This window comes from Scyliorhinus torazame, chromosome 3 (assembly GCF_047496885.1).
Source record: "Scyliorhinus torazame isolate Kashiwa2021f chromosome 3, sScyTor2.1, whole genome shotgun sequence".
Taxonomy (NCBI): Eukaryota; Metazoa; Chordata; class Chondrichthyes; order Carcharhiniformes; family Scyliorhinidae; genus Scyliorhinus; species Scyliorhinus torazame.
Genome location: NC_092709.1, coordinates 139,404,634 through 139,423,435, shown reverse-complemented (window position 1 = coordinate 139,423,435; position 18,802 = coordinate 139,404,634). Strand labels below are relative to the sequence as shown.

At 47.0% G+C, this 18,802-nt stretch overlaps 1 protein-coding gene across 12 annotated transcripts in view; it reads left to right on the top strand.

Annotated features, from left to right (window-relative positions):
- The window catches only part of mapk10 (mitogen-activated protein kinase 10), a 375,236-nt gene that overhangs the window by 166,951 nt on the left and 189,483 nt on the right, over positions 1-18,802 (top strand). For all 12 annotated transcript variants that reach the window (XM_072496256.1, XM_072496255.1, XM_072496260.1 and 9 more), the window contains one exon: positions 5,284-5,413. In XM_072496256.1, the coding sequence (XP_072352357.1) occupies positions 5,284-5,413 (130 nt within the window). The remainder of the gene's footprint in view (positions 1-5,283; positions 5,414-18,802) is intronic.

Genomic DNA, 18,802 nt, shown 5'->3' with positions numbered 1-18,802 from the left:
AATCTCTTGTTAAGAGAAGAAGGAGGCCTATGTGAAGATGAGGTGTGAAGTTTCAGTTGGGGCAATGGATAGTTACAAGGTAGTGAGGAAGGATCTAAAGAGAGAGCTAAGACGAGCAAGGAGGGGACATGAGAAGTATTTGGCAGGAAGGATCAAGGAAAACCCAAAAGCTTTCTATAGGTATGCCAGGAATAAGCGAATGACTAGGGAAAGAGTAGGACCAGTCAAGGACAGGGATGGGAAATTGTGTGTGGAGTCTGAAGAGATAGGCGAGATACTAAATGAATATTTTTCGTCAGTATTCACTCAGGAAAAATATAATGTTGTGGAGGAGAATGCTGAGCCCCAGGCTAATAGAATAGATGGCATTGAGGTACGTAGGGAAGAGGTGTTGGCAATTCTGGACAGGCTGAAAATAGATAAGTCCCCGGGACCTGATGGGATTTATCCTAGGATTCTCTGGGAGGCCAGGGAAGAGATTGCTGGACCTTTGGCTTTGATTTTTATGTCATCATTGGCTACAGGAATAGTGCCAGAGGACTGGAGGACAGCAAATGTGGTCCCTTTGTTCAAAAAGGGGAGCAGAGACAACCCCGGCAACTATAGACCGGTGAGCCTCACGTCTGTAGTGGGTAAAGTCTTGGAGGGGATTATAAGAGACAAGATTTATAATCACCTAGATAGGAATAATATGATCAGGGATAGTCAGCATGGCTTTGTGAAGGGTAGGTCATGCCTCACAAACCTTATTGAGTTCTTTGAGAAGGTGACTGAACAGGTAGATGAGGGTAGAGCAGTTGATGTGGTGTATATGGATTTCAGCAAAGCATTTGATAAGGTTCCCCACGGTAGGCTATTGCAGAAAATACGGAGGCTGGGGATTGAGGGTGATTTAGAGATGTGGATCAGAAATTGGCTAGCTGAAAGAAGACAGAGGGTGGTGGTTGATGGGAAATGTTCAGAATGGAGTACAGTCACAAGTGGAGTACCACAAGGATCTGTTCTGGGGCCGTTGCTGTTTGTCATTTTTATCAATGACCTAGAGGAAGGCGCAGAAGGGTGGGTGAGTAAATTTGCAGACGATACTAAAGTCGGTGGTGTTGTCGATAGTGTGGAAGGATGTAGCAGGTTACAGAGGGATATAGATAAGCTGCAGAGCTGGGCTGAGAGGTGGCAAATGGAGTTTAATGTAGAGAAGTGTGAGGTGATTCACTTTGGAAGGAATAACAGGAATGCAGAATATTTGGCTAATGGTAAAGTTCTTGAAAGTGTGGATGAGCAGAGGGATCTAGGTGTCCATGTACATAGATCCCTGAAAGTTGCCACCCAGGATGATAGGGTTGTGAAGAAGGCCTATGGAGAGTTGGCCTTTATTGGTAGAGGGATTGAGTTCCGGAGTCGGGAGGTCATGTTGCAGCTGTACAGAACTCTGGTACGGCCGCATTTGGAGTATTGCGTACAGTTCTGGTCACCGCATTATAGGAAGGACGTGGAGGCTTTGGAGCGGGTGCAGAGGAGATTTACCAGGATGTTGCCTGGTATGGAGGGAAAATCTTATGAGGAAAGGCTGATGGACTTGAGGTTGTTTTCGTTGGAGAGAAGAAGGTTAAGAGGAGACTTAATAGAGGCATACAAAATGATCAGGGGGTTGGATAGGGTGGACAGTGAGAGCCTTCTCCCGCGGATGGAAATGGCTGGCACGAGGGGACATAACTTTAAACTGAGGGGTAATAGATATAGGACAGAGGTCAGAGGTAGGTTCTTTACGCAAAGAGTAGTGAGGCCGTGGAATGCCCTACTTGCTACAGTAGTGAACTCGCCAACATTGAGGGCATTTAAAAGTTTATTGGATAAACATATGGATGATAATGGCATAGTGTAGGTTAGATGGCTTTTGTTTCGGTGCAACATCGTGGGCCGAAGGGCTTGTACTGCGCTGTATTGTTCTATGTTCTATATGGGGTGGGATTCTCTGATCCTGAGGCTAAGTGTTGACGCCGTCGTAAACGCTGGCGTGGAGCAAAAGAGGCCCCCAGCCCGAGAGGCCGGCCCGCCGATCAGTAAGCCCCGATCGGGGGCCAGGCCACAGCAGAGAGCCCCCCCCCCCCACCCCCCCCCCCCCCCCCCCCCCCACCAGGCTGCCCCCAGATGGAGCACGCCGAGGTCCTGCCGGGTAAGACTACACGTGGACGGCGCCGGCGGGACTCTGATTTTGTTTTGCGGCCACTCGCCGCATCCCGGGCGGAGAATCACCAGTGGGGGTGGATAAAGCCAATGGCGGCGATTCTTCACTCACCGGAGAATCGGCAGACCGGCGTCGCGCGATTCATGCCCGGCCCAAGCAATTCTCCGGCCCGGTGTGGGCTGAGAGAATCTCGCCCATGGAGTGAAAAAGTCCAATGTAACTAGTGGAGTGGACGGATAGAGAGGTGGGAAGACCTATTAATGATGAATAAATTAAGATGTGTAAACCTACTTGACATATTAGAAACAACATGGCCTGCAGGCTAACACAACAGATGCCGAGATAATTATTTTTTGCTCGGTAGTGACACTCGATGGCCAAAGCACACAACTACAGGAAGACTCAAGCTTTTTTTCTCAACCATCAACTGTCCTATGAGGGAGCTTGCTTTCTTGCGAGAGGCTGAATTTTGCCCTTTCGGAACCAGGGCCTCTGAGACTGGTTGTAACACCTTACCCTGATTGACAAATTTCGGCACAGCTTGACAAATGAACCAAGCACCTTCTGGTCTGTGTGACTTATCTATTTACTGTCTCAAACACTCTTTTCAACATCTAGCAATTCAGCAAATTGCCTTTGTTTCTATCAAGGTGAAGGGAGCTGACTGACTCATCTTACCTTCCTCAGTTGGGACAAATTTACCGCATTTGCCTCAGTTCACAGGCCTGAAGCTCTTCCTTGTTCTATGCCATAATAATGTGAGCAAGGAATGTAAGTGTGGGGAACAGCTGATGGTAAACCAAATGTAAAAGTTGCTGGTGGCTTTCTGTCAGATACCAATTACAGTACAAAGGTAATCTAACATGGCCATAGTTTACAACGATATTGGGTGGAATTGTCCCCAAAAATGGCATTGTCAGTTTCCTTCTTAAAACCAATGTGTTTCTTCCCAGTAACACAGCCAAATTTTCACTCCAGATCTTCTGACACTTGTCATAAAACAAAATCAGGCGTGTGTGTTTTGTGCCGTCACTTTGGTAGGCTGAAGCCTGATGGAGCCGGCAAGCGCTGTTCCACAGAGATCAGTGCACCATTTTTAAAGGGCGCCCTGATTACAAAGTGCAGTTAAAGGCCCCCCCCCCCCCCCTTCGCCTTCAGACATCAGGACCTCCGACAGACAACAGACTAACACAGAGGGCTAAACTCCTCCCCACCACTTAATCGTCAGGTCAACCCCCCCACCCCACAACACCCAGGCATCAGGGTGACCCGACTCCCCCTACATGTTTATAGGCATCGGGGTACTCCCCCCATTCTCAGTGAACACCAGATCCCCTCCCCTGCCATGCAGGCATAACTCTTCCCCCCCCCCCCCCACCCTCCCAGTGGGGTTTCCTAGATGCCCCACCCATTGGAGGTGCCAACCTGGCAGTGCTAAAGTGCCAGTCCTATATCCCTCACCACCTGGGGTCTATGTACAACTTTGCAGCCCCAACATTGCCATCAAGACTGATTTTCGTTTTGAAAAACCAGTAGAGTTTCCTGCTGCCTGATCGCGTCATTGAAGAGGACCTGGGAATATCGTGCTCAGAACTCTCGCTGGCATAAATCCCGTTATGATTCTCTCATGAGAGTCAGCAGCCATAATGGGATTTGCACTCGTGGTGGACAGGCCCTGAGGGTCTTGTCCACTGTTTCATCAGAATAGATAATTATTGATCACTGCAATTGTCTTCTAAATTAGGTTTGTCCTGTTAAGGGGAAGTATCTATGGAAAAAGTGTAACCACAGTTTGTGCTGTTACTAAACATTTAGAAATTGGGATGAACTGCCTCACGGCGTCGAGTTCCCAGGTTCGATCCCGGCTCTGGGTCACTGTCCGTGTGGAGTTTGCACATTCTCCCCGTGTTTGTGTGGGTTTCACCCCCACAACGCAAAAGATGTGCAGGCTAGGTGGATTGGCCAAGCAAAATTGCCTCTTCATTGGAAAAAATGAATTGGGTATTCTAAATTTATATTTTAAAAAAGAAATTAGGATGAATACGCCATAGCGATTTTTTAATCTCCTAAAATAATTTATTGCTTTAGATAACATTCATTATTCTCCACACAGTTCCTGATCTCTTTGGTCCATTAGGCTGAGCCATCACATCAAAGGCAAGCACTTCTCCACATGGAACATTGGGGGTGGGGGAATTAGAAGTTACAACATTGCAACACAAACATACAACTTCAAGACCCATCTTCGGATTATGTCCATTGATAAGTTTTCTTTATCAAGACTACAATTTCAGCAGGTGATGCCCGGTTTAGCTAACACTACCCAGATAAATGTTGGTAGATATTAGTCTGTGATGCTGATGCAACTTAAGCAGAAGCAATAGTTATCGAGTAGCATTGAGAAAGGCTTCATGGCTATTTGCCAGCTGTGCTGCTCAACTGAGAAATAATGAAGAGAAATGTGCAAAGGGGAATGAACAACACAAAAAAGATAGGGTGAAGGTTAGGGGAATAATATTAGTGTTAATATTAATTATCATAATGTAATCATTGAGCGCATTTATCAAGTTGCCCAGATGTGGTCTGACTTCATGATAACTCCATCTTGAAGTTCTTTGGAAACATTTTAATATTCGCAAAGCCATTTTTATTCAGATCTCTTGGGTTGCTCATAGAATATCTGCCACAGACTGTGACCTTTACCTATAGGTACAGAGATGGAAAACAGGGTATTTACAAGACACAGTGTAGCCCTAAACACGGCATTCTACACCCTGCTATGTTATTGCACTGTGCAACCCTTTGCCTCGAACCCTCAGTACAGTAAGATATTACACTAACTCTAAAATTAAATTGCGGGGTACTAACACACATGTGCAATGTGTTGTTGCTATTTCCACTGTTTAAGCAGAGGCATTAACCTTTTTAGTTTAAATGAATTCATTATTCTACAAAAACAATGGAGAGAGGGGTTTCAGGAGGACACGCTCAGCATTTTCACACTGGTATCTCACAGAATGAATTTGAATAACTGTACTAACACTGTATTTCACAGATAGTTTGACTAACATTGCTTATGATTGTATTCCTTGATGTAGTGCTTCATATGATGCTGTACTTGATAGAAATGTGGCCATTAAGAAACTCAGCAGACCATTTCAGAACCAGACGCATGCCAAACGGGCTTATCGAGAGCTTGTACTCATGAAATGTGTCAACCACAAAAATGTAAGTTCTAACATTTTTAACACATCCTGATTAATCCTTGAAGTTGCATTGGCATTAAAAACATGGAGATGGCATTCACTAAGACTGCAAGGAAGCTGCCAATGTACTTGACATTTAACAAAATGCGTGCCGATTCTATTGAGCTGATCTTGCTTTCTGTTGCAAAGGACCGTGTTATATTTCAGCACCATCAAATCCCATTTTACGTTTTCTTCCAGACTTTTATTTAAGGAATAACCTAAGAAATCCGTAATAACATCATATATATTCACAGTGAATTAACATGGTGGCTGCCTTTCCAGCTAATTTTACCAATTAATTTACATGTGTCTGTCATTTCATAATCATGCTTCAGCAGCAGTCACATCTGATTCTGTATGAAGGTTTTTTAGCAAATTGATGGCTCCTTGAAGTAAATATTTATCTTAACCACCTGGGTGGCTAATCTGCCTGCCTGTGGTAGATCCTGAACAATTTTCATGCTATTGATTTTTTGGCATACAATTCAGGCAGGTTCTATAACAGAAAAAAGGTGCATCAGAGTGCTGCCCAGATGGTGGCGATGAGAATTTATACCCTTCCTTCCTCTTTGTACTTGAATTTTGCACTAAGTGGTTTTCCTCCCAGATTGCAAAGATTGATCAGGATTATTAATCTACATTTTGCGAGGTTGGAAGAGTTGGGGAGAAATTTAGACTGGGGCAAGGGAAAAGGTTTAGGTACCTGCAGCTCTGAAACTTTGTTAGGAAGGAGGTTTAAAGCTTCCCGATACCGCCGACCCCTCATTGTTGGAAGAGGCATTGATGGCAGGGGAAATAGAGAAGGGGGTGGTGTTGGCGATCTACGGGAGGATCTTGGGGGAGGACGCGGTGTCCATGGAGTGGATCAAAGCCAAGTGGGAGGAAGAGTTGGGGGAGGTTATGGAAGATGGTTTATGGTGTGAGGTGCTCCGGAGGGTGAACGCTTCAACCTCATGCGCAAGGTTGGGGCTCAAACAGCTGAAGGTCATGTATAGGCACACCTCACATGACCTTCAGATGACCTGAGGTAGAGGATGAGCCGACTCTGAGGGAAGTGGAGGACAAATGTGAGTGGTGTGGGAGGAGCCCCGCAAACCATGTTTACCTGTTTTGGTCCTGCCGGAGCTGGAGAAGTATTGGAGGGAAGTTTTCAGTATCATCTCGGGATTACTACACCTGAATTTGGAACCAGTGCCCCTAGAAGCCATTTTTCGGGTGTCGGATCGGCCCGAGCTGCAGGTGGGTGCGGGGGCAGATGTTTTAGCCTTTGCCTCGCTGATTGCCTGGAGGCAGGTCAGCTTCTCCACTTTGTGCCTCAGCTTGGCGGGGGGACCTACTTGAATTTCTGACCCTTAAGGTGAAATTTGAGCTGAGGGGGGATGATGGAGGGGTTCTACAATTCATGGCGACTGTTTCTTATGCAGTTTCGAGAATTGGTTGCCATTGAACATGAAGGGGGGGAAGGGGTGGTGGGGGTTATTGCTGTTTTTGACTACACTGTTTACTGATTGACTGTTAATTCTTTATCTGGAACATAGGGGTGGATGTTTTGGTCTCTATTGAGGGGTGTACCTTTTTTGTTTGGGGGATTGTTATTGTATTTGTCTTTTGTTGTGGTTTTTATTTGATGATAATGTTGAAAATGAGGAGAATAAAAAGTTTATTAAAAAAAAATAATTATTAGTCTACAGTCCATTCAAGTGCGTGCTTTGCTTAAGTTATGTCTCTGGCTGAGACTCCACACCCAGGGTGAACCTTGCTCAAAGGGAATAGATTGGAGAATTGGCCCTGGAGTTCAGTGCATTCATTCTGCAGTAATTAACTATGTCCACTTGCAAATCCAGAGTCATGGATTGACCATGGTGACCTATATGTGCCCAACTTTCCAGTTGAGTAACAATCTAAACTTGGAGCACAGCTTTGCAAAAAGCTGCCTACACCTATGGATTTTTCACGATCAAAGTACAAAGTAAATTCCTATTCAAGTTGGTCTTTTATTGAAAGATGGTTGAAAGATGTAGGTTCTTGGCAATGAAACATATTGCACTTTCTGTACACAGTAGCAACAGGAAGGGCTCTCAGGTTAAACACGATAACAGTTAGATTTAAAAACATTCCTGTGCCCTTCCCCAACAATGCAATTGAAAAACTTTCAGCCGAGTGGTGACCTCTGCCACACATAGATGCCAAAGTACCTTGTTAGAACGGGTTACATCATTTAAGTTCAAGCAGCAGGTGACAAGTTACAATGTCCACCTGTCAAATGGGATAGGACGGTGGGATAAAAGCAGCAGCTTATTTGTTGAGAAACATATTCTGTACCATTGAATTTACTCTATTTATACGGTTGGTACTACCAATGGAGACACCATTTTAGGGGCATGCAACTTGACACCCTGCCCAGACACCAACTGAAACCTTGCATGTTGGGCCAATCTGTAAGCAATGCAAATGTAGAGTGGCAAAAATAGAAACTTATGGTGTAGTCATTCCCTCCTCTTGGCTCCATGTTTTCGATGGGTGGAGGTTATACCCCACGTCAAGCCACTCCTGGATCTTGATGGGGAGTGGAGATCCAGCATTTCAAGACCCCCAACAAAGATCTCCCCTACATCTGGCTCTGACTTGAACCATAGAGCTCAGGCACAGAGAGCAATGTGAACTGAGTGCAGTGTAAACAGAGTTGGAAATTGAGAATTTGTTAAGTGTGGGACTCTCTGGTAAATTGGGAAGTAGTTCAAAACTGAAATTTAATCTTAACTTTTAGACTTTAACTTCATAGAATCATAGAATCATAGAAGTTTACAGCATGGAAACAGGCCCTTCGGCCCAACCAGTCCATGCCGCCCAGTTTTTTACCATTAAGCTAGTCCCAGTTGCCCGCACTTGGCCCATAACCCTCTATACCCATCTTACCCATGTAACCATCTAAATGTTTTTTGAAAGACACAATTGTACCCGCTTCTACTACTACCTCTGGCAGCCCATTCCAGACACTCACTACCCTCTGAGTGAAGAAATTGCCCCTCTGGGCCCTTCTGAATCTCTCCCCTCTCACCTTAAACCTATGCCCTCTAGTTTTAGACTCCCCTACCTTTGGGAAAAGATGTTGACTATCTACCTTATCTATGCCCCTCATTATTTTATAGACCTCTATAAGATCACCCCTAAGCCTCCTACGCTCCAGGGAAAAAAGTCCCAGTCTATCCAGCCTCTCCTTATAACACAAACCATCAAGTCCCGGCAACATCCTAGTAAATCTTTTCTGCACTCTTTCTAGTTTAATAATATCCTTTCTATAATAGGGTGACCAGAACTGCACACAGTATTCCAAGTGTGGCCGTACCAATGTCTTGTACAACTTCAACAAGACGTCCCAATTCCTATATTCAATGTTCTGACCAATGAAACCAAGCATGCCGAATGCCTTCTTCACCACCCTGTCCACCTGCGACTCCACCTTCAAGGAGCTATGAACCTGTACTCCTAGATCTCTTTGTTCTATAACTCTCCCCAACGCCATACCATTAACTGAGTAGGTCCTGGCCTGATTCGATCTGCCAAAATGCATCACCTCACATTTATCTAAATTAAACTCCATCTGCCATTCGTCGGCCCACTGGCCTAATTGATCAAGATCCCGTTGCAATCCTAGATAACCTTCTTCACTATCCACTATGCCACCAATCTTGGTGTCATCTGCAAACTTACTAACCATGCCTCCTAAATTCTCATCCAAATCATTAATATAAATCACAAATAACAGTGGACCCAGCACCGATCCCTGAGGCACACCACTGGTCACAGGCCTCCAGTTTGAAAAACAACCCTCTACAACCACCCTCTGCCTTCTGTCGTCCAGCCAATTTTGAATCCAATTGGCAACCTCACCCTGGATCCCGTGAGCTTTAACCTTCTGCAACAACCTACCATGCGGTACCTTGTCAAAGGCTTTGCTAAAGTCCATGTAGACAACGTCTACTGCACTACCCTCATCTACCTTCTTGGTCACTCCCTCAAAAAACTCAATCAAATTTGTGAGACATGATTTTCCACGCACAAAGCCATGCTGACTGCCCCGAATCAGTCCTTGCCTCTCTAAATGCTTGTAGATCCTGTCTCTCAGAATACCTTCTAGCAATTTACCTACTACAGACGTTAGGCTCACCGGTCTGTAGTTCCCAGGCTTTTCCCTGCTGCCCTTCTTAAACAAGGGCACAACATTCGCCACTCTCCAATCTTCAGGCACCTCACCTGTGGCTGCCGATGATTCAAATATCTCGGTTAGGGGACCCGCAATTTCCTCCCTAGCCTCCCACAACATCCTGGGATACATTTCATTAGGTCCCGGGGATTTATCTACCTTGATGCGCTTTAAGACTTCCAGCACCTCCTCCTCTGTAATATGCACACTTCTCAAGACATCACTATTTATTTCCCTTAGTTTCCTAACATCCATGCCTTTCTCCACCGTGAATACCGATGAGAAATATTCATTCAGGATCTCACCCAACTCTTGTGGCTCTGCACATAAATGCCCTTGTTGATCCTTAAGAGGCCCTACTCTGTCCCTAGTTACTCTTTTCCCCTTTATGTATCTGTAGAATCTCTTTGGATTCTCCCTTGCATTATTTGCCAAAGCAATTTCATGTCCCCTTTTTGCCCTCCTGATTTCCCTCTTAACTCTATTTCGACAATCTCTATACTCTTCAAGGGATCTACTTGATCCCAGTTGCTTATGTACGTCATATGCCTCCTTCTTCTTTTTGACCAGAGTCTCAATATCTCGAGTCATCCAGGGTTCCCTACTTCTACCAGCCTTGCCCTTCACTCTAAAGGGAATGTGCTTACCCTGCACCCTGGTTAACACATTTTTAAAAGCCTCCCATTTACCAGCCGTCCCTTTGTCTGCCAATAGTCTCCCCCAATCTACCTCTGCAAGTTCCTGTCTGATACCATCAAAATTGGCCTTGCCCCAATTAAGAATTTTAACTCTTGGGCCAGACCTATCATTCTCCATAGCTATCTTAAAACTAATGGAATTATGGTCACTTGTCCCAAAGTGATCCCTCACTAGCACTTCTATCACTTGCCCTTCCTTATTTCCCAAGACGAGGTCAAGTTTTGCCCCCTCTCTAGTCGGTCCATCCACATACTGAATGAGAAATTCCTCCTGAATACACTCAACAAATTTCCCTCCATCCAAGCCCCTAATGCTATGACTGTCCCAGTCAATGTTGGGAAAGTTAAAGTCCCCTACTACTACCACCCTATTATTCTTGCAGCTATCTGTAATCTCCTTACATATTTGCTCCTCAATTTCCCGCTGACTATTTGGGGGCCTGTAGTACAGTCCTACCAAGGTGATCTCTCCCTTCTTATTTTTCAGTTCCACCCATATAGACTCAGTGGGCGAACCCTCGGATATATCCCCTCTAAGTACTGCCGTGATGTTCTCCCTAATCAAAAACGCCACTCCCCCTCCTCTCTTACCTCCTGTTCTATCCTTTCTATAGCATCTGTAGCCCGGAACATTGAGCTGCCAGTCCTGCCCCTCCCTTAGCCATGTTTCAGTCATAGCTATAATATCCCAGTCCCATGTGCCCGTCCATGCCCTGAGTTCATCCGCTTTGCCCGTCAGGCCCCTTGCATTGAAATAAATGCAGTTTAATGTAGACCTTCCTTGCTCTCTGCCCTGCTTTCTCTGGTCATGCTTTACACACTCTCCCTTCCTGCCTTTTGTTTCTGTCCCCACTGACTTAGACATAGACATAGACATAGAATTTACAGTGCAGAAGGAGGCCATTCGGCCCATCGAGTCTGCACCGGCTCTTGGAAAGAGCACCCTACCGAAGGTCCAAACCTCCACCCTATCCCCATAACCCAGTAACCCCACCTAATCCCCATAACCCAGTAACCCCACCCTACGGGCAATTTTGGACACTATGGGCAATTTAGCATGGCCAATCCACCTAACCCGCACATCTTTGGACTGTGGGAGGAAACCGGAGAACCCGGAGGAAACCCACGCACACACGGGGAGAACGTGCAAACTCCGCACAGACAGTGACCCAAGCCGGAATCGAACCTGGGACCCTGGAGCTGTGAAGCAATTGTGCTAACCACCATGCTACCGTGCTGCCCCAACATCCTACATCGGTTCCCATCCCCCTGGCACATTAGTTTAAACCCTCCCCAACTGCACTAGCAAACACCCCCCCGAGAACATTGGTTCCGGTCCCACCCAGATGCAGACCGTCCGATTTGTACAGGTCCCACCTCCCCCAGAATCGGTCCCAATGTCCCAGGAATTTGAAACCCTCCCTTCGAACATTATAAACCACAAGGCAGTCAACAATGAAGCAGTGTGCATGAATTGGGGTAATTACTGGGAATTGTACATTCAGAGTGGCTCAATAGGGGTATCAAGGTAGAAGATGTTTGTTAATGCAGAAAATAGAGTGCATCAGAAATAGGGTGAGGAGTTGACAATTTGCTGTGAGTGTGAATTTGGTGCAAAGAGGGAAGAAGGTTCTTCTTTTGGTTAAATTAGTTTAAAATAAATTACATAAAATTTTTATTAATTAAATATATAAAATGAGGTCAGATAAAAATGGTAGCGCAGGTGTTGTGCCGCATCTGTGGATTGTGGTGTTGTCCCAGGACCAGCAGGAAGTGTCTGTAACTCATGGGACTTTGGCTCAAGAGTTGTTGAGCTTGAGTCTGAGGTGCAGACAATGTGAGGCTTCAAGGGGTAGAGTTCACTGATGCTTTGAACCAGGAGGTAGTCATGCCCCTTTGGCTAGGTAGTGACTTAGATTTGATTAGTGGGTTAGTGGTCAGAGACAGGAGAATGTGATCTGACTCAATCAGGCAGGAGGATTTCAGATGCCGTGGCGGAGCAGCCTCAGCCTTTACTATTGTACAAAAGGTATGAGGTACTTGCTAGCTGTGTGAATATGAACATAGACATAAGGAGGATGGGTAAACTGGCCACAGCAGCACATAACAAGGCGCAATGTATGGGGACTGAATTTGCAGGCAGTTTCGACAGCACTTCGGGTTAGGGGCAGGGGCAAGGGAAATGCTAATTCGGGGAACCACAGATTTGTGCCAGGGAAGTGGGATGGGAATTTTCGGAGATAGGAGGAGAAAGGAATTAGGACACTAAAAGATTTGTTTCTTGGAGATCGTTTTGCGGGATTGAAGGAGCTGGGAGCGACGTATGGGCTGGAGCAGGGGGAAATATGTAGATACATACAGGTTTGAGATTTTGCCAGAAAGGAGATACAGAGCTTCCCAGTGGAGCCGGCTTCCACATTGCTGGAGGAGGTGCTGACGACAGGGGGACTGGAGAAGGGGGTAGTATCAGTGGTTTACGGGGCTATTTTGGTGGAGGAGAAGGCACCAATAGAAGGGATCAAGGCAAAGTAGGAGGAAGAGTTGGGAGAGGATATGGAGGAGGGGTTCTGGTGTGAGGAGCTCCGGAGGGTGAACACCTCTACCTCTTGTGCGAGGTTAGGGCTGATACAGCTGAAGGTGGTGTACAGAGCGTACCTTACAAGGGCGAGGATGAGCCGACCCTTTGAGTGGGTCGAAGATGTGTGTGAACATTGTGGGGGGGGGGGCCCGCAAACCACGTTCATATGTTTTGGTCCTGTCCAAAGCTGGAGGATTACTGGAAGGAGGTGTTGGGTGTAATCTCTAAAGTGGTGCACGTGAAACTGGACCCGGGCCCTCGGGAGGCCATATTCGGGGTGTCAGACCAGCCGGGGTTGGAAACGGGCATGGAGGCAGATGTCTTCACCTCGTTGATCGCCCGAAGACAGATCCTGTTAGGGTGGAGATCAACCTCTCCACCCTGTGCCCTGGCGTGGCGGGGGGACCTGCTGGAATTCTTAATGCTTGAAAAGGTCAAATTTGAACTGAGGGGAAGGATGGAGGGGTTCTACAATTCATGGGTGTTATTCATTATGCACTTTCGAGAATTGGATCACATCAAACACTGGGGGGTGGGTGGGAGGGTTGGGGGGAGAGGGACTGTATGTGTTAATGGTGACTATGGGTGATTCCTGATTCCTTTTTGTCATTTGTTTATGTTAACATTCGGGTTAGTGTCTGGGGTTTGTTGGGAGGATAGGATCGTTGTTATTGATATGGGGATTGACATTTCATTCGTTAATGATTATTGTTTATTGTTGGGTGTAAATTTGAGAGAAAATGTGAAAAAAGAGGAGAATAAAACATATTTTTTTAAAAATGTCTGGGGACTGAAACGGGATGTGGCAGGGCAGTAAGGTCAGGGGAATTGGTACTGTTCCTCAGAAGCATGAACACAAATTGATATCAGGGTCAAAGCCATCACTTCATGACTGTAGAAGAACTTAGGGAAAAAGTTCCTTGGGAAAGGATCCTGTTCCTGGGATCTATATAGAAGCCAATGACATTGTTAGAATTGGGAATAAGTTTCTGATGGGGGTGTTTGAGGAGATGGGACCCTAATTAAAAAGCAGAACCTCTTGATTTCCACCTGAAATTGGCACAGGAGCAAACAGATTAGAAGTGCGGCTGAAGGAGTGTGTGAGATTTTGAGCAGGGCTTTGAGTCATGGAGCACTGACACCAGCACTTTCAGCTGGGACAGACTCCGCTGAAAAGGGCTGGGGTCCAGTTCCCTGGACAATCGAATAACTAGGGTGGCGGAAAGGGCTTTAAACAAATATTGGGGAGGGGAGTATTCAGGTAAGGGTAAATCTATCAATCTGAAAACAAATCCAAGACTATAGAGCAGACTGTGATCTGCATAAAATCAAGTAGCTTGTGCCAGGAAGAGACAGAGGCTGGTATTTTATCAGGACACTTTGAATGGGTTCAGAGCCAAATGAGAGTGGAATGAGGTTGTCCAAAAGTCTTTATGTTCCCGATTTTACCAACAGCAGCAACCATGGAGACCAAGTTTCGCACATCAACACAGCAGGATAGTAATTAAGATATTTAAGAGGTTATTTCACTGGAATTTTATGACGGTTTCAGATTTTACAGATGACACCTAGAAACCACGGGCTTCAGAGTCTCACCTGGTTAAAGAAGGTGGGAATAAGCAGGAGTTCAGTGCTGGCACTCTCAATCAACCATCATGACAGTGAGTGTGCTCTGCCAGGGAGAGTGCTGCACAGAAGGAATTGATATACAATGTCATTAGGGGGTAAGAAAAGATTCCAACACTGAGAGGATGTGCTGGCAATATGACAAAGATGCTTTCACTAAAGAAACATCAAGGAAAGGTGTTAGAATTATAGAATTTACAGTGCAGAAGGAGGCCATTTGTCTGCATCGGCTCTTGGAAAGAGCACCCTACCCAACCCCACACCCCCACCCTATCCCCATAACCCAGTAACCCCACCAACACTAAGGGCAATTTGGACACTAAGGGCAATTTAGCATGGCCAATCCACCTAACCTGCACATCTTTGGACTGTGGGAGGAAACCGGAGCACCCGGAGGAAACCCATGCACACACGGAGAGAACGTGCAGACTCCACACAGACAGTGGCCCAAGCCGGGAATCGAACCTGGGACCCTGGCGCTGTGAAACAATTGTGCTAACCACTATGCTACCGTGCTGCCCGTTAGGCAGTGGGGCTCTCTGTACATAAGGCCTAGGAATAGGAGAGAGGCTGTACCACAATACACATATTATACACTACAGTGGTTTACCACACTTATCCATTCAGACTTTGGGGCTCCCATTGAGGAAGAGGAACAGTTTACTGGTTGAGAGGACCAGGCACAACAGCAACCTCAGGACCAGCAAGAGGGCCAGCCTCCAAATGACCACTCTGGAGAAGTATGCAGGGAGCAAACCAACAGTCACGTACATGCAGAAGGCTATCTTTTTAAAAAAAATATTTTTTTTAATTCTACATTTTCACATTTTCCTTCAAAGATTTACACCCCACCCACAAACAGTAAATGGTAACAAATACAAAATCAATCCCCTTAACAGTACCAATGATCCCATCCTCCCACCACCCCAAAAAACGGCCCACCTGTCAATATATGCATCCAATAAACCAAACCCTCCCACGGTGGAAACAAAAATCAAAGGAGAAAAAGAAAAAGGAGTCCGGGACCGCCCATGGTCACCATTAACCTATAGAGTCCACTCCCCCCTACACTCACCGCCATCCAGCCTCTGAAAGAGTACCGTACATGATACCCAAGAGCTATACACCCCCCCCCACCCCCCCCCAAGTCTCCAGCTCCTCCCGTCCACTGCCTCTTGTAAAACTCCTCCCCCCAACCTCGGTTCCTTGCCCCCCAACTTTCCACCCTGGCTAGACCACTCGGACCCTGTTCTGCCAGGCTCCGATGGCCGCAGCCCCTCCCCCCACCTGACTCCCGCTCACTGGCCGGCTTATACCGGCCAGCGTGGAAGCTCCCGCCCGGGTCCCTTTCCCCCTTGCCCGGCCCTAGGAAAGCCCAGAGATCCCCTTTTAGCACACACACCCCGCATATCCACCTACACCCCAAAGAGCCCTAATTTCGAGTGAAAGTCCCATCCCTTCCCTTGTCCAAATATATACAACATTGGCTCCTTTAGTCTCTACACCCGCGCGCAGTGAAACATAAAAGAAGAAAATACAGTCATGAGGTCACATCGGCACATGGCCATTTCTCAATTTGTCAGTTCTGCCACAGTCCTTCTGCCTTCGCAAACTCCTCCGCTGCTTCCGCCATTCCAAAATAAAAGTCCCTGAGCTTATAAGTCACCCTCAGCTTCGCCGGATATACAGTGCCGCACTGCACCTTGCCAATGTAGTGCCCTCTTCATCCGGTTGAAGGCAGCCCGCCTCCTCGCCAGCTCCACCATAAAGTCCTGGTATACACGTATACCAGCTCCAGCCCACTGCACCACCCGCTTCTGCTTGGCCCAGCTCAGGACCTTCTCCTTCACACTGTACCTACGGAAGCACAGAGTCACTGCCCTTGGCGGCTCACTCGCCTTTGGTACAGGCTTCCACCACCGATGAGCCCGATCCAGTTCATATCGGGAGGGATCCTCTCCCTCCCCCAATAGTTTTGCAAGCATCGCGGCAAAATACTCAGTCGGCTTTGGTCCTTCAACTCCTTCGGGCAGCCCCACAATCCTCAAATTCTGTCACTTGTATCTGTTTTCCAGGTTTCCCATTTTTCCTTGCAGATTCTTGTTAATGTCCATCACCTTCCGCATCTCCTTCCCCATCGAGGCAAGTTGATCACCGTGCGGCAATAACGTCCCCTCCACTTCCTTCAGCGCCTCCCCTCGCTCTCGCACCTCCGCCACTGCGCTCGCCACCGCCGTCATCACCGGGGAAATCGCCTCCTCCACCAGTCCACTCAAAACCTCCCTCATCTCCTTCCTCACCGTCTCCATGCATTTTGCAAACTGCTTTTTTTCCGCAGCCATCACCTTAGTTATTTCTTCATCCGTAAGCAATGTGGCCTCCCCTGGTGCTCCAGCCTCCATTTTCTTTACTGACCCCGCGGTGACCTTTCCACTCCCCGACGGACTTTCAGCCGCTTTTATCACGGCCGTTTTTTTGCTGGTTTTATACATTCCCCTCCTCTGTGCTGTCTCCCGACTTTTACTGCCTTCACTGGCCCTAGGATCAGGCGTTAAACCCCGACAATGCCGTTCCCTAACGGGAGCCCTCCAATGCGCGGCTGCCTCCCGCCCGCCGTCACCGGAAGTCGCAGAAGGCTATCTTAAAAAGAGTGTTCACCATCCTAGACTTAACCACCTCCAGGTACCTGAGCAGCAGTGTCAGCAAAGATTGTGGCTTTTCAGGAAGGCCATCACTGATCTCTGTGCATGCTGCAAGATGAGCTGAGACCCATGGGAGTTGGTGGACACCCACTGTCAGTTCAGCTGAAGATCCAGTTGACTCTCAATTTCTACACTTCTCTTACCAGGGATCCACTGCACACATGTGTGGCTGTGGCCCATTGGTGCATCAACGAGGTGCTCAAGAGTGTTAGTGGCTGTGTACACTACCAAACCGACCTGGAGAGTCAGGCGGAGAGGTCCATCGGCTTTGGAGCCATTGCTAGATTCCCCAAGGTGTCATTGACTGTACCTATGTAGCCATCTAGGCTCTCCCAGGTGGACCAGCAGCTTCATCAGTAGAAAGAGCTTCCATCAACATATATCTGGTCTGTGACCACTTTAAATGGATCTTCATGTGCCTGCCCAGTTCAAAGCAGCCAACATGTCTGCATATCTTGACAGTTCCAAGTATAGCAGTTTTACTGGCCCCCTTGCACACCTTCTTGGCTGGATATTGGGAGACCAGGGCTAGCCACTAAAGACATGGCTGCTCATACCTGTGAGGATCCCATACATGGATACTGAAGAGAGCTGCAACACTTGCCAGAGGTCAACCTTTGAGCTGGCCTTTGGGCTGCTGAAGATGAAATTCAGGTACCTCGCCCAATCCAGTGGAGCCCTTCAGTATTGTCAATGGATGTGACATGTATTGTGGTTGGTTACCGTGCACTGTACAACCTAGCACTGCAGAAGTGGGAGGCATTGTACAATGAGAACACCATTGATTGCTGTGCTTCCCCTGACAATGAGGATGTGGAGGTGGCTGCTGACCACACAATGCAAGATGCGATGCAAGTTTGTTTATGGATGCCCTATTATATAGCTGTTCTCTTTGTTCCATGTGCCTTTTCAGAAACAACCCTATAAAGCCTTACCTTCAGTCAGCCCTGCTGTCACCTTCTCCACTTTTCATTCTATTCTCAAGCACCAATGTGAACAGAACACAGTGGCAAGGTCACGGCTCGGACATGGTTCAGCTCAGTCCTCAGAGTCTATTGAGGGAGTCAGGCTGTAGATGAGATCTCACGCAGCAAAAAGGATTGGATGGAGAAGCAGCAATAGTGAATGTAAGATTTATTGAATGGCACAACATAACGAGACTTTACATCTAGATATTGTAATAACTCATGAGCCCCCGATGTGACTAGGTGGCCTTCATTAACTCTCTTACCGGCGCTCCTATGTGGTCTCCTCCTATGCTTGCAGCTGACATGGAGGCAGGCTGCTGACCTTGATGACTCTTGGCCTGGGGCTGACGTTGGCGACCGTCCTCTGGGTACCTGAGACTGTCGTGTCCAAAACAGCCAATCAGGTGCATAGACCATCCCAAATGACAAGCTGCTTGGCCAATGATTGCTATTGTTCTGCAAGGTGTTTATATTTTCTTCATACCTTAAGTTTTTTTCTAAGTTCATGTGTAATGGATCAAATCAGAGCTCAGGCAGATGCTGCTGTGTTTCTTGCTGAAAGGGGAATGAAAGATCACAAGAAATCTCATTTG